The sequence below is a fragment of the Hordeum vulgare genome, chromosome 2H, assembly GCF_904849725.1.
Source record: "Hordeum vulgare subsp. vulgare chromosome 2H, MorexV3_pseudomolecules_assembly, whole genome shotgun sequence".
Taxonomy (NCBI): domain Eukaryota; kingdom Viridiplantae; phylum Streptophyta; class Magnoliopsida; order Poales; family Poaceae; genus Hordeum; species Hordeum vulgare.
Genome location: NC_058519.1, coordinates 423,911,905 through 423,927,621, shown reverse-complemented (window position 1 = coordinate 423,927,621; position 15,717 = coordinate 423,911,905). Strand labels below are relative to the sequence as shown.

The 15,717-nt window shown below is 45.2% G+C and overlaps 1 protein-coding gene and 1 pseudogene across 1 annotated transcript; both read left to right on the top strand.

The window, feature by feature from the left end:
• The first annotated feature begins 8,589 nt into the window (after positions 1-8,589).
• LOC123427863 lies at positions 8,590-11,104 on the top strand (annotated as a pseudogene).
• Positions 11,105-13,854: 2,750 nt separating this feature from the next.
• LOC123430193 (GDSL esterase/lipase At3g14820-like) lies at positions 13,855-15,500 on the top strand. The gene is made up of 3 exons (XM_045114085.1): positions 13,855-14,213; positions 14,384-14,514; positions 14,623-15,500. Exons 1-3 carry the CDS (start codon positions 13,895-13,897, stop codon positions 15,256-15,258), a joined length of 1,086 nt encoding a protein of 361 aa, XP_044970020.1. The 5' UTR covers positions 13,855-13,894; the 3' UTR covers positions 15,259-15,500.
• The last annotated feature ends 217 nt before the right edge of the window (positions 15,501-15,717 follow it).

Genomic DNA, 15,717 nt, shown 5'->3' with positions numbered 1-15,717 from the left:
TGTGAATATGGTATTCGTTCGGTATTTTGATATGATGTATGTTGTCTTTTCCTCTAGTGGTTTTATGTGAATATCGACTACGTAACACTTCACCATATTTGGGCCTAGAGGAAGGCATTGGGGAGTAGTAAGTAGATGATGGGTTGCTAGAGTGACAGAAGCTTAAACCCTAGTCTATGTGTTGCTTCGTAAGGGGCTGATTTGGATCCACTAGTTTAATGCTATGGTTAGACGTTGTCTTAATTCTTATTTCGTAGTTGCGGATGCTTGCGAGAGGGGTTAATCATAAGTGGGATGCTTGTCCAAGTAAGGGCAGTACCCAAGCGCCGGTCCACCCACATATCAAACTATCAAAGTAACGAATGTGAATCATATGAACATGATGAAAGTAGCATGACAGAAATTCCCGTGTGTCCTCGGGAGCGTTTTTCCTCCTATAAGACTTTGTCCAGGCTTATCCCTTGCTACAAAAGGGATTGGGCCACTTTGCTGCACCGTTTCTATTACTTGTTACTTGTTACTTTTCACCTGCTACGTTTCACCTCACCACATCATCACTTGTTACCGCTAATTTCAGTGCTTGCAGTTATTACGTTGCTGAAAACCACTTGTGAGATCCTTCTGCTCCTCGTTGGGTTCGACACTCTTACTTATCGAAAGGACTATGATTGATCCCCTATACTTGTGGGTCATCACACGTGCGAACCATGCCTCATGGGCAAGATGACTAAGACTCCGTTCTTCGGAACAATGGGGCGTGCACGTGACTTGTTGGAAATCGTAGATACCGATGTGTGCGGTCCGATGAGTGTGGAGGCGTGCGGCGGATATCGTTATTTTCTCACCTTCACTGACGATTTGAGTAGATATGGTTATGTCTACTTGATGAAGCACACGTCTAAAACGTTTGAGAAATTCAAGCAATTTCACAGTGAAGTTGAAAATCATCGTAACAAGTAGATCAAGTTCCTACGGTCTGATCATGGGGGTGAATATCTGAGTTTTGAGTTTGGTGCTCACTTGAGACAATGTGGAATTGCTTCACAATTGACACCGCTTGGAACACCACAGCGCAATGGTGTGTCCGAACGTCATAATCGTACTTTTATTAGAGATGGTGCGATCTATGATATCTCTTACCGATTTGCCGTTATCGTTTTGGGGTTATGCATTAGAGACAGCTGCATTCACTTTAAATAAGGCACCATCAAAATCCATTGAGACGACACCATACGAACTGTGGTATGGTAAAAGACCAAAGTTGTCGTTTCTTAAAGTTTGGGGATGTGATGCTTATGTCAAAAAGCTTCAGCCTGATAAGCTGGAACCCAAAGCGGAAAAGTGTGTCTTCATAGGTTACCCAAAAGAGATAGTTGGGTATACCTTTTATCTCAAATCCAAGGCAAAGTGTTTTTTTGCTAAAAACGGAGCTTTTTTGAGAAGGAGTTTCTCCTGAAAGAATTGAGTGGGAGGAAGATAGAACTTGATGAGGTTGTCGAACCTCTAATCCCTCTAGATGGTGGCGCGGGGCAAGGGGAAACCCCTGTCGTTGCGATGCCAGTTGATGATGAAGTTAACGATGATGATCATGAAACTTCGGATCAAGTTCCTATCGGACCTCGCAGGTCGACAAGATCACGTACTGCTCCTGAGTGGTACAGTAATCCTGTCTTATCAGTTATGTTGTTGGAAAACAATGAACCTGCAAATTATGAAGAAGCAATGGTGGTCCATGATTCCAACAAATGGCTGGAGGCCATGAAGTCCGAGATAGGATCCATGTACAAGAACAATGTGTGGACTTTGGAAGTACTACCTGAAGGCCGCAAGGCTATTCAGAACAAATGAATCTTTAAGAAGAAGACGGACGCAGACGGTAATGTGACCGTTTATAAAGCTCGACTTGTGGCAAAGGGTTTTTCACAAGTTCACGGAGTTGACTACGATGAGATATTCTCACCGGTAGCGATGCTTAAGTCCGTCAGAATCATGTTAGCAATAACTGGCTTTTACAATTATGAAATCTGGCAGATGGATGTCAAAACGGCGTTCCTTAACGGTTTTCTTAAGGAAGAGTTGTATATGATGCAACCCGAAGGTTTTGTCGATCCGAAGAATGCTAACAAAGTATGCAAGCTCCAGCGATCCATTTATGGACTGGTGCCAGCATCTCAGAGTTGGAATAAGCGCTTTGATGAGGTGACCAAAGCATTTGGGTTTATAAAAGTGGTTGGAGAATCTTGTATTTACAAGAAAGTGAGTGGGATCTCTGTGGCGTTTCTAATATTATATGTGGATGACATATTGCTGATTGGAAACAACGTGGAGCTTTTGGAGAGCATAAAGGATTACTTGAATAAAAGTTTCTCTATGAAGGACCTGGGAGAAGCTTCTTACATTCGAGGCATTAAGATCTATAGGGATAGATCGAGACGCCTGATAGGACTTTCACAAAGCACATACCTTGATAAAGTTTTGAAGAAGTTCAAAATGGATCAGTCCAAGAAAGGGTTCTTGCCAGTATTACAAGGTATAAAATTGAGTAAGACTCAGTGCCCAGCAACTGCGGAAGATAGAGAACAAATGAGTTTCGTCCCCTACGCTTCAGCCGTAGGTTCTATCATGTATGCAATGTTGTGCACTAGACCAGACGTCAGCTTGGCCATAAGTATGGCAGGCAGGTTTCAGAGTAATCCAGGAGTGGATCACTTGACGGCGGTCAAGAATATTCTGAAGTACCTGAAAAGGACTAAGGAAATGTTTATCGTTTATGGAGGTGACAAAGATCTCATCGTAAAAGGTTACGTCGACGAAAGTTTTGACACCGATCCAGATGACTCTAAGTCGCAAACCGGATACGTATTTATTCTTAATAGGGGTGCGGTAAGCTGGTGCAGTTCCAAGCAAAGCGTCGTAGCAGATTCTACATGTGAAGCGGAGTACATGGCTGCCTCGGAGGCAGCAAAGGAGGGTGTCTGGATGAAGCAGTTCATGATAGATCTTGGAGTTGTGCCGAGCACACTATATCCATTAACACTGTTATGTGACAACACTGGTGTCATTGCCTTAGCAAAGGAACCAAGGTTTCACAAGAAGACCAGACACATCAAACGACGCTTCAACCTCATTCGCGAGTACGTCGAAGGAGTGGACGTGAATATTTGCAAAGTGCACATGGATCTGAATGTAGCAGACCCGCTCACTAAACCTCTTCCACGGGCAAAACATGATCAACACTAGAACTGTATGGGTGTTCGATTTATTACAATGTAAATCACATGGCGATGTGAGGACTAGATTATTGACTCTAGTGCAAGTGGGAGACTGTTGGAAATATTCCCTCAAGGCAATGATAAATAGTTATTATTATATTTCCTCTTTAAAGATAATCGTTTATTATCCATGATATAATTGTATTGAATGCAAACATAGATACATGTGTGGATACATAGACAAAACAATGTCCCTAGCAAGCCTCTAGTCGGCTAGCCAGTTGATAAGTGATAGTCAAGGTTTTCTGGCTATGTGCAAGTGTTGTCACTTGATAACTAGATCACATCATTAGGAGAATCATGTGATGGACTAGACCCACACTATGAACATAGTATATTGATCGTGTCGTTTTATTGCTATTGTTTTCTCCATGTCAAGTATTTCATCCTATGACCATGAGATAATATAACTCACTGGCACCGGAGGAATACCTTGTGTGCATCAAATGTCGCATCGTAACTGGGTGACTATAAAGGTGCTCTACAGGTATCTCCAAAGGTGTTTTTTGAGTTAGTATGGATCAAGACTGGGATTTGTCACTCCGTGTGACGGAGAGGTATCTCGGGGCCCACTCGGTAATACAACATCACACACAAGCCTTGCAAGCAATGTAACTAAGTGTAAGTCATGGGATCTTGTATTACGGAACGAGTAAACAGACTTGCCAGTAACGAGATTGAAATAGGTATGCGGATACCGACGATCGAATCTTGGGCAAGTAACATAGCGAAGGACAAAGGGAATGACATACGGGATTATATGAATCCTTGACACTGAGGTTCAACCGATAAGATCTTCGGAGAATATGTAGGATCCAATATGGGCATCCAGGTTCCGCTATTGGATATTGACCGAGGAGTGCCTCAGTGCATGTCTACATAGTTCTCATACCCGCAGGGTGTGCACACTTAAGGTTCGGCGATGTTTTAGTACAGTTGAGCTATATGTGTGGTTACCGAATGTTGTTCGGAGTCCCGGATGAGATCACAGACGTCACGAGGGTTTCCGAAATGGTCCAGAAACGAAGATTCATATATAGGATGGTTTCATTTAGTTACCGCAAAGTTTCGGGCTATTCCGGCAGTGTACCGGGAGTGACGAATGGGTTTCGGGAGTTCACCGGGAGGGGCCCACCCACCCGGGAGTGAGCCCAAGGCCAAAGGGTAGCGCCACAAGTCCCTAGTGGGCTGGTGGAGTCAGCCCAAGGGGCCCAAGGCGCCACATAAGAAAATACCAAAGAAAAGAAAAGGAAAAAGGAAAAAGGGGAGGTGGGAAGGAAGGAGTGGACTCCTTCCCCCAAACCGAATTGGGGTGGGAGTCCACCTCCCCCTTGGCCGGTGCACCCCTTGAGGGCTTGCCCCTCAAGGCAAGCCTCCTCCCCCTCCCTCCTATATATAGTGGTCTTTTAGGGCTGATTTGAGACAACTTTTTCCACGTGCAACTCAACCCACCTCTAGATCGTATTTCTGCGGATCTCGGGCGGACCCTGCTACTGCAACAAAAGACCTTCCAATGGTGCCAGAAATAGGCACGTCGACGGGAGAATACTTGGCTTGATCCTTCTGCTGTGGCTACACCTTAAGGGACTTCCTGGGCAAGTATGCAAAGGATTTCCCCCGTGGCCTTGGAGCCTTGCGTTGGTGTTCCCTTGAAGCGGAAAGGGTGATGTAGCGTAGGGGAGGTAAGTATTTCCCTCAGTTTGAGAACCAAGGTATCAATACAGTGGAGGACTATCTCAAGATCCTGCACAAACACAAAAGCTTGCTCCCAACGCTATGAAGGGGTTGTCAATCCCTTATAGATTGTTTGCCAAGTGAGAACTGAAAGCAACAAAGTAACAAAGCAAAGTAAAAGCGGAGGTGTAAACGATGGATGTGAATAGACCCGGGGGCCGTAGTGTTTACTAGTGGCTTCTCTCATGAAAGCAAGTAGATGGTGGGTGAACAAATTACTGTCGAGCAATTGATAGAACCGCGCAAAATCGTGACGATATCTATGCAATGATTATATCTATAGGCATCACATCCAAAACAACTAGACCAATACTTTCTGCATCTACTACTATTACTCCACACGTCGACCGCTATCCAGCATGCATCTAGTGTATTAAGTCGATAAGAACAGAGTAACGCCTTAAGCAAGATGACATGATGTAGAGAGATAATCTCAAACCAATGATAAAAACCCCATCTTTTTACCCTTGATGGCAACTACTTGATTTGTGCCTTGCTGCCCCTACTGTCACTGGGAAAGGTCACCACATGGTAGAACCCAAAACCAAGCACTTCTCCCACTGCAAGAATCATAGATCTAGTTGGCCCAACAAAACCCAAGACTCGGAGAGACTTACAAGGATATCAAATCATGCATATAAGAAATCAGCAAAGACTCAAATATATATCATAGATAATCTGATCACAAATCCACAAATCATCGGATCTCGACAAACACACCGCCAAAGAAGATTACATCGGATAGATCTCCATGAAGATCATGGAGAACTTTGTATTGAAGATCCAAGACAGAGAAGAAGCCATCTAGCCGGGAAGGGTCTCCAGATGAGATCTCGCGGAAACGGAAGCTTGTTGCGGCGGAAAAGTATTTTCGAGGCTCCCCTGATTTTTTGCTGAATATTTGGGAATATATAGGCCAAGGATCTAGGTCACGGGGCGGCCAGGGAGGCCACAAGCCCTGACACCGCCGCCTCCCCCTGGTGGCGGAGTGGGAGCTTGTGGGCTCCCTGGAGCCAACCTGGCTTGGCCCAGAGGCCCCCTGATCTTCTTTCGTTCGGGAAAAAATCATTTCGGGGTTTTTATTCCGTTTGGACTCCGTTCCAAAATCAGATCTGAAAAGAGTCAAAAACACAGAAAAAACAAGAACTGGCACTTGGCACTGAATTAATAAGTTAGTCCCAAAAAAGATATAAAAGGTACATAAAACATCCAAAGAAGACAAGATAACAGCATGAAACCATCAAAAATTATAGATACGTTTGAGACGTATCACACCCCTGTAGGAGTAGATCATCACCACCACCGGAGCGTCGCCACGCTGCCGGAGAACTCATCTACTTCTCCGTCTTGCTTGCTGGATCAAGAAGGTCGAGATCATTGTCGAGCTGTACGTGTGCTGAACGCGGAGGTGTCGTCCGTTCGGCACTAGATCGGAACGGATCGTGGGACGGATCGCGGGACGGTTCGTGGGACTGTTCGTGGGGTGGATCGAGGGACGTGAAGACATTCCACTACATCAACCGCGTTTCTTAACGATTCCTGATGTGCGATCTACAAGGGTACGTAGATCCAAATCCCCTCTCGTAGATGGACATCACCATGATAGGTCTTCGTGTGCGTAGGAAACATTTTGTTTCCCATGCAACGTTCCCCAACATCGGCCACTTGGGTGGTGCGGCCTCGCCGGATCTGGGCCCGGGCGCCTGGATCCATGCGCGAGACGGCAGGGCTGCGCGCCGCCGGCCGCTGTCAGCTGGTGGCGCGCTGGTGTGCTGGTGGGTTGTGTAGGCCGCGGTTTTCTGGTGGGGTGCGGCTGTAGGCTCGGGGCGGCTCGGGCGGAGGTTGTGGCTCGAGGGGGCTTCCCTCCTGTCTGCTTTGGCTAGGCCTGAGGCGGGCATCGGCTTGGCGGAGACGGGTGGTAGCACGGATCTTGCCGGGTTTGTCTTGTGCGGAAGTGTGGAGGACAGCAGCGTGGCGGCGCTGCATGTGGTGGCTGGAGCGAGGCGGCTACGACGGCGTGAGGTGCCTCGGTGTTTTTTGTTGTTCGAGTGTGACTGGTGGTTGGCGGCGGCAGGCTCTCTGGAGCATCATGGATTCTTGCGAGGGACGTCGGCGGGCTGCGCCGGCAAGGGGTTTGGTGGGCTCCGGCCGAAAGACTAGTATGACCACGGGTGATGTCGGCGGCGACGGCGTCTTTGGACGTCCTTTCCCTCCTTGGAGGCGTCCTCGAGTAGATCCCCTTCACCTCCCTTGTCACCTTAGTCGAACTCCAGGTGAAAACCTTAGCTCCGGCCTTGGCCGCAGCGGGCATCGACGCGTTCGGTCGCTTCCTCCTTGGGGGCGATGCCTTTGGAGGTCCAGTCCCTTGTCACCTCTGGTGGCTTGGAGTTTTGTCGTCGACCAGGTGTCTGCGCGGCCTCGGGGCCGGTGTGGAAGTCGGAGCGGCGGCTCCGGAGATTTTCTTTGCGTCTCGTGTTGCCTTTGGCCGCTTGTGCGGCAAAGCCATCGACTCGGCTGGATCGTGGCCTCCGGAGATGGTTGTAGGGTGTTGGCTTCGGTTGCTCGGGTGACAAAGCGGGCGGCTCGCCCGGAGCGCGACCTTGGGGTCGGCGTTGTTCTTGTTGGTTGTAAGCAGGCCCGGGCCCACAGTGGTGCCACATGTGCAGCCCGCACAGGGCCCACGATTTTGGAGGGCCCCAATATATATATATGTATATAGATATAGTTGTATATAAAGGAAAATTGGCTGGACGTGGGCGTCGTGGGCGTGCGATCGATCTGGGCGTCGCTCGCTCGCTCGACCTGGGCGCCTGCGCCTGCCGCCTGGGCCAGTGGGCCAGTGGGCGCCCGCAGCCCCGCACATAGCCTGGAGTGACCTGGCCACCTGGGCCTGTGTACAGCCGTATAGCGCTAGGATAGATGCCCCTGCTAGGATACTTCATACTAGGATAGTAATAGTACGATCCAGCCAGGCCTGGTACGATCGATCCAGGCAAGCAGAGGCAGGTACGACGCCCTGATCCAGCGATCGCTCGCCGCCTCGCCCCTGTCGCTCGTCAAAACAGGAGATCGCTCTCGCTCGCCAAAACACGTGATCTCGATTCTCGAAACGTGAGGATTCTGAGGAACTGGTGCTCTCGCGGCTCGCTGTCTCGTGCTCGTAGTTCACCGAGTCACCGTCGTCAAAACGTTTTCCCATCAGCATCAGGCTTCGGTAAGAAAATAATATCTCGTCGTCAGGTACTCAGGTGCTCGTCGCCTTCGTCGTTTGCATCATCACTGATCAGTTCGTCTGTTCATCAGATCGATCCCGCGATCCGATTCAGGCCGCCGCCGAGACTCGTCGTCTCGTCGGATCGATCCCAGTTCATCCGTGGAGGACCCAAAACTAGGTGAGTTAGACAGTTCGTCTAAGTGCCATCATGCTACTGTATAACTTCAATTTCATTTTATTCATCTTTTTAATATTGTATTTCAATAATATAGATTTGAGTCATCATGGGGAAACATCAGTCTAGTGCCTATAAGCGCAAGAAAAAAAGCAGAAGAACAAAATTTAATTAATAAATCTTATAAAGGCGGCATGGACAAATTTGTTAGAAAAAAACCACCGCAAGTGTTATCCGGTAATCAGTCTGTTGATCCTTCTACCCTTGCACTTGCAATTGTTCCTTACAATGATGATAGAGATGGTCAGACAGAGACAGATAATATGGAGGTAGAGGAAGATCATATTGATGTTAACTTGAATAGTTCACCTCGTGAGGATGTTGATGATTCTTTTAAGTCTGATATATTTGATCCAAAAAACTGGAATTCTCTTGATTATAAATAGATTGATATCTTAGCACAAAAGGGTCCAAAAAGAGACAATTCAATTAAGAAAGGTCCTAAAGATAGATATCGTAAAAGGTTTATCGCATTATTCTATACTAGATTTCTATCAAATGGAGAGTGTTCTGATAGAGACCGGCTTGTCTATTCTAAACAACTTGATAGAGTCTTTTGCTTTGCTTGTAAGTTATTTAGAAAAAGTCATCAGAAAGGTCAATTGGCAAATGAGGGCTGTAATGATTGGTCACATATGACCAATAGACTAAAAGACCATGAGACAAGTGGGGATCATGTTTTGAGTATGACTAATTGGTATGAGTTGTGCAGTAGATTGCAAAAACATCAAACTATTGATAAAACAGCTCAACGACAACTTGAGAAAGAGAAGGACCATTGGAGAAAGGTATTATTCAGAATTGTTTGCATTGTGAAATTTCTTGCCAAGCATAATCTAGCATTCCGTGGTACTAACGGCAAGTTGTATGAAGATAGCAATGGTAATTTCTTGGGTTTGGTAGAGATGTTGGCTGAATTTGACCCCATTATTCAGGAGCATGTTCGTCGTATTACAAATGAAGAAACTCATGCTCATTATCTTGATCATAAGATTGAGAATGAATTGCTACACTTGCTTGCTTCTTGTATTAGGTCTGAAATTATCAAGAAAATAAAGAGCGCAAAGTATTTCTCTGTCATACTTGATTGTACCCCTGATGCAAGTCACCAAGAGCAAATGTCTTTAATTATAAGATATGTGGATTCATCTTCAAGTCAAGTTTGCATAGAAGAGTCTTTTCTAGGATTTCTTGATGTAAATGATACAACTGGCCAAGGACTTTTTGAGGTGCTACAGAATGAGCTAAAACTTCTTGATCTTGATATAAATGATGTGCGAGGACAAGGTTATGATAATGGATCAAATATGAAAGGAACGCATCAAGGGGTACAAAGAAAACTTTTGGATGTAAATCCTAGAGCTTTTTATTCTGCTTGTGGTTGTCATAGCCTTAATTTAACACTTTGTGATATGGCCAAGACTTGTGGTAGAGCAAAAGACTTTTTTGGGATCATCCAACGCATCTATACAATTTTTGCAAATTCTACTAAGAAATGGCATATTTTGAAAGAAAACATATCAGGATTGACTCTCAAGTCTGTGTCAACTACGCGTTGGGAGAGTCGTGTTGAAAGTGTTAAACCAATTAGATTTCAATGTTCAGACATTCGCGAGGCTCTACTTCAGGTAACCAATATGTTCATATTGTTAATGATGTAATTTATTCAGACTTTGACTAGTCCAACCATAACATTTATGAACTTTATTTTAATTTCAGGTATCTGAAATTGATAGTGATCCAAAGGCAAGCAGGGAGGCTCTAGGTTTGGCAAACAATGAACTTGGAGAGTATGAATTTATCGTGGCAATAGTCATTTGGTATGAGGTATTGTCTGCTATTAATTTAGTAAGCAAGAACTTGCAAACAAAGGATATGCTTATTGATGTTGCGATTGAGAAAGTGAAAGGGCTTATTTCTTTCTTTGAGGGGTACAGAGAAACTGGTTTTTTAGAAGCATTGCAGATAGCCAAAGAAATTGCACTTGAGATGAATATTGATGCAACATTTCGTAAAAGAAGAGAAATTAAAAGAAAGAAACAGTTTGATGAGAACCCAGATGACACAAATATTGCCCCACAGTCTGCACACGAATCATTTAGAGTCAACTATTTCATACGTGTTGTTGATCAAGCAATTTCCTCACTCACAAGGAGATTTGAGCAATATGAAGGTTACCAAAAAATATTTGGTTTCTTATTTACCTCTGAAACATTGCGTTCATTGGATAAGGATAGTTTGAAATCTTCTTGTGTTAATCTTGAGGCTTCCCTTATGAAGGATAAACAATCTGATATTGATGCCAATGAGCTATTTGTTGAGTTGAAGTTTCTACAAAATTTCATGCCAAAAGAAAATATCGGACCTGTTGAAATTCTGATTTTTTTAAAGAGGCATGATTGTTTTCCCAATGCAAGTATTGCATATAGAGTTCTGTTGACCATTCCTGTGACAGTTGCATCGGCAGAAAGAAGTTTTTCTAAATTGAAACTATTAAAGTCCTATATGCGTACTACTATGACACAACAAAGACTCAATGATTTGGCCACAATAGCACTTGAGAGTGAAGTCTTGGAGAAGATTGATTACGAGGATATCATTGAAGATTTTATTTCAAATAATACCGCAAGAATGAGGATGTTCAAATAAATAGCAATCGGGAGTTGCATAGGTATGACTTTTTTATATGTCCAATTTTTATGTAAGATATTATATTATATACATTATAATTTTTTCTGCGAGACATATATACATTATAATTGCTCGTTAGTTCATATTTTTGTGAGATAGGGCCTCATTTTTTCATTCCGCACAGGGCCCCGGATTTTTGCCGGCCCGGCCCTGCTTATAAGTTGGAACGGCGGCTCCGCAAAAGGGTTGTAGGGTGTCGATTTTGGTTGCTCGGGCGATGGAGTTGGCGGCTCGTTGGATGCCCGGCCTCGGGGTCGGTGTGTGGGTCGTTCTTGTATCGGTTTTCGACCATTTTTCCTTATTAACTGGCCAATTCTTTTTCTTCTATATGAAAAGGCAGAGCTCCTCTTGGTTCCTAAAAAAAAACCTATCATTTGATCTTCTTTCCTTACCCTCTACTTACATTTGCATGTCTTTATTTTCCGCTGCTATACTCTTAGATATGCATGTGTAGGGTGAACTTGACTAGTCATAATTGCAAATGTGGCCCACAACTAAAATTGGGAAACTGTTAAGTTTTTATTTGGTCAAGTAGTCTAATCACCCACCCCCCTATAAACATACTTCGGATCCTACAGGCGGGCGATGCGGGAAGGCACGGCAGGCAAGGCGACGGCGCGGGCAGGCAGGAAGGCACTGGGGGCAAGGCTACGACGCGGAAGGCGAGGCGATGGCGCGACAGGCGGGAAGGGGCGGCGGGCGAGACGACGAAGCGGCATGCAAGGCCAGCGGTTCAACGACACCATTAATTCCGCACGCGCCATTGACTGTGGCTGGGCCCACGACCTCTTTTTTTTATTGATAATACATGCGGCTCGGCTCGGCTGGGTGCTAGTCGGCTCGGTGTATTTGTACGATCGTGGGGGCGTGGTCGGGTGGGTGACTTCTTTTATTAGGACTGTCTTACCCTTCCTAACGAAAGGGTGTCGGTTAATCCGAGTCCTCGATGTTTTTAGGGGGAGTTTATCAAAAGAAAGTGTTTAAGAGCAACTCCAATGCGTCGACCCAAACGCACGACGCTTTTGTTTTCTTTTTGTCCGTTTGGGTCGGCGCCCACTTGTCGTCCGCCTAGTATAAGATTTGGGTGGGCAGTGCGGCCGACGCCCGCTACCCAAATTTATCAGCCACGCCGGCAGGCCGTCCTACATTATTTGACAAGTAGGCATATAAAAAGTAGCATAGTTTCACAACCAAATAAAGCATAGTTTTCAAATAAATAATATAGTTTTACAAACCGAATAAAAATTAAATTATCTTAAATACATATGAAAAAGATACATCTATTGGTTGCCAACATGAACCCATGTATGCTCAATAAAATCATTTTGCAGCTGCATGTTAGTTTTTCAATCATGCATTTCATAATGAAATTAGACGAACTGTTCAAACGTTACCACTTCTCCATGCTCAGACACAACATTCTCATCCTGAAACTAAAAATCTTTGATCCTAGATACATTGTGTATGATCATATTATATGAAATGAATGGATGCGTTGAAGTTACTCAAAGCACTCCTAGTGTAATCTTATCTTATCTTACCTACTAATAAAGCAAATAGTGCTGCTTCCGTACGTCATCCAAATTGTCTTTAAAGTTGACTAAAATTACCCACAAATGCCACCTATAAGTTGTAAAAAACGTTTCAAACAGGAAAATTTCTGGACTGGGCCGGCCCATGTAGGCACCTCCTATATTACGCTCTGGGCGTCGGAAAAATATGCAGCACACCTGTTTGGGCTGGCGCATGCGTGGGCGCCTGTTTTTTGTTTAGCTTTTTTATTTTTATTTTCAGTTCCATTTTGTTTTTCTACTTTAAATAATTTTGAACTTCAAACAACTTTTCTTAATTTCAAGAAATTGAGAATTTCGAAATAAAATATCCAAAAAAACATATTTTTTTGAGGATTCAAAAACTACTCAGGAGTTTTGAAAAATGTTTGCATATAAAAAAATGTTTAAACTTTGAGAAAATGTCCATAAAATAAAATAGTCAACGATTTTAAACAAAAGTCCGTGTAAAAATCTTTAAAACAGTTCGTGCCTCTGTTTTTAGTCTCATTTTTTATTTTCATTTTTCTGTTCCATTTTTTAGTTTAAATAATTTAGAACTTTGAAAAACTTTTGCAATTTATAAAACTTGGTATTTTGAAATAAAAGTGTGAAGAAAATATAAATTTTTTGTGAATTCAAAAAATGCTCAGGATTTTTGTAAAAATATTCGCATATTCAGAAAAATGTTCATAATTTTGAGAACAATGTTGGTGAAAACAATAAAAGTCCATGATTTTGAAAAAAAATTGTGTGTTATTTTTTGAGTACAATTGCAAGAAAATAAAAAATGTTCATGCATTTTAAGGAATGTCCTAAAATTTTAAAGACATAATATGATCAGCATCATTGGAGATTATAATTGTTTTTCTTCCGTTGCAACGCACGAGTCCTTTTGCTAGTTGAGTCATCAATTTTCGCTTGCTAGGCCTATAGGTGGACTTGCCAAATTTAGCCACCGTTCGGAGACAAGGAAGAAAACAAGAGAGCAAGTATCGCTTCGTTGCACAAATGTCAGGCTACAAGGACATGCGGGTGAGCACCCCGGGTCTTGCTGATCTTGCATGCAACTGCCGTTCTCTTTTAGACCAAGCCACTTGGTGGAAGGAGTTGGACACGGCCTATTTATTTACCATGGTGGACACCACATACCATAGTCGCAAAAAGCGAACGTCCACGGTTCAAGGCGTTCACCACCATGTATACCATGATCTCCGCCCTGCTAGTTCTCGCCGGAGTCATCAGCGGGGTGCGTGCGGCAGTACCTCCTCCGGTGCCGGTGCCGGTGCCGGTGCCGGTGGGTCCGCCGAAGGGCCCCACACCTCCCCCGGCTGCTGCTGCCGGGCCGATTAAGTACCCCGCACTCCTTGCTTTCGGTGACTCGATTATAGACACAGGTAACAACAACTACATCAGGACAATCGTTAGGGCCAACTTCCCGCCCTACGGCAGGGACTTCCCCGGGCACAAGGCCACCGGCCGGTTCTCGGACGGTAGGATCAGTGTTGACTTCCTAGGTACGTATGTAGTATCACCGATCACACACATTTTTTATTTTTATTTTTTAGAGACCGGAGGTTTAACCTCCTTTTCTAAAAAAAAACATGATCTCTTTTTCATAAAAATGTTTTTTTCACGATATTCATGTTATGTTTTAAGCCAAGGATCAATGGTTTTGTAAATGCAGCGGCGGCACTTGGTGTGAAGGAGAACCTCCCGCCGTACCTGAGAAAGGACCTCACCCTCGACGAACTCAAGACCGGTGTCAGCTTCGCATCGGCCGGGAGCGGCTACGACAACGCCACCTGCAGGACCATGGTACGTACGTAACGCATTCACCACACACGACATCGATCGTACGCGAGCTCGCGATGCAAGGAGCACACATGCAAATCATATCAGTTGATGGAGATGCACGTTTTGCAGTCGGCGCTGACCATGGAGCAGCAGCTGAAGATGTTCCTTGAGTACAAGGCCAAGGTGGGGACTATCCCGGACAAGGCGCTCTACCTCATGGTGTGGGGCAGCAACGACGTCATCGAGCACTTCACCTTCGGGGATCCCATGTCGGTGGAGCAGTACAGCGACCTCATGGCCCAGCGCGCCATCTCCTTCATCCAGTCCCTCGTCAGCCTCGGCGCCAAGACGATCGCGGTGACGGGGGCGCCGCCGGTCGGCTGCGTGCCGTCGCAGCGCATCCTCGCCGGCGGGATCCGGCGGCAGTGCTCCCCGGATCGTAACCAGCTTGCGCTCATGTTCAACAACAAGGTGAAGCAGAGGATGGCGGCGCTCGGCCCCAAGCTCCCCGGCGTCAAGCTCATATTCATCGACCTCTACGCCATCTTTGAGGACGTGATCCAGCGGCACGAGGCGCTCGGCTTCAAGAATGCCAAGGACTCGTGCTGCGGTTTCGTTGGGCTGGCGGTAGCCGTGCTCTGCAACTTCGCCAGCCCGGTCTGCGCCGAGCCCGACAAATACATCTTCTGGGACAGCTACCACCCCAGCACCAGTGCCTACAAGGTGATCATGGACATGGTCGTCGAAAAGTACTTCAAATACTAGCGTCTAGCGCTAGCTAACTCAACTACGAGTGGTAGATGACCAACGGGGAAACCAGGGAAAATAAAGGAAGAACACAGTAATTCTAGTTGGGACTGTCTAGCAATCAGTCGACTGATTTTGTTTTCAGGTTAGGTCCAATTTTGTGTGCAATAAAGAGTAGGCATTTGTCGTTGGTCTTTGGTAATGCTAATGGACAACAGATTACGCGTTTCTTGCAAAGTTCTATAAGAGATGTTGGCATATCATTATTCGAAAAAGATTTCTCCCGTTTTGTATTTCAAAGCAACCAACACCGATACATAGCGTTGTTGGGACGAGCAATACATCAAACCCAAAAGAAAAAGAAGAAGAAACAAATGCTAATAACGGTAGTTGACACAGAGCCGATGGCCCATCACCGTTGCGCCCTCCAGAGACAAACCACCACAGCCCGAGGCTCCGATCCACCGCATACCAAGT

Excerpts from the sequence above, each read along its gene's own strand:
- LOC123430193 (XM_045114085.1), top strand. The coding sequence starts at position 13,895 with ATGTATACCATGATCTCCGCCCTGCTAGTTCTCGCCGGAGTCATCAGC. Across the intron at positions 14,214-14,383 it reads GATCAGTGTTGACTTCCTAG|CGGCGGCACTTGGTGTGAAG; the intron begins GTACGTATGTAG and ends TTGTAAATGCAG. Across the intron at positions 14,515-14,622 it reads ACGCCACCTGCAGGACCATG|TCGGCGCTGACCATGGAGCA; the intron begins GTACGTACGTAA and ends CACGTTTTGCAG.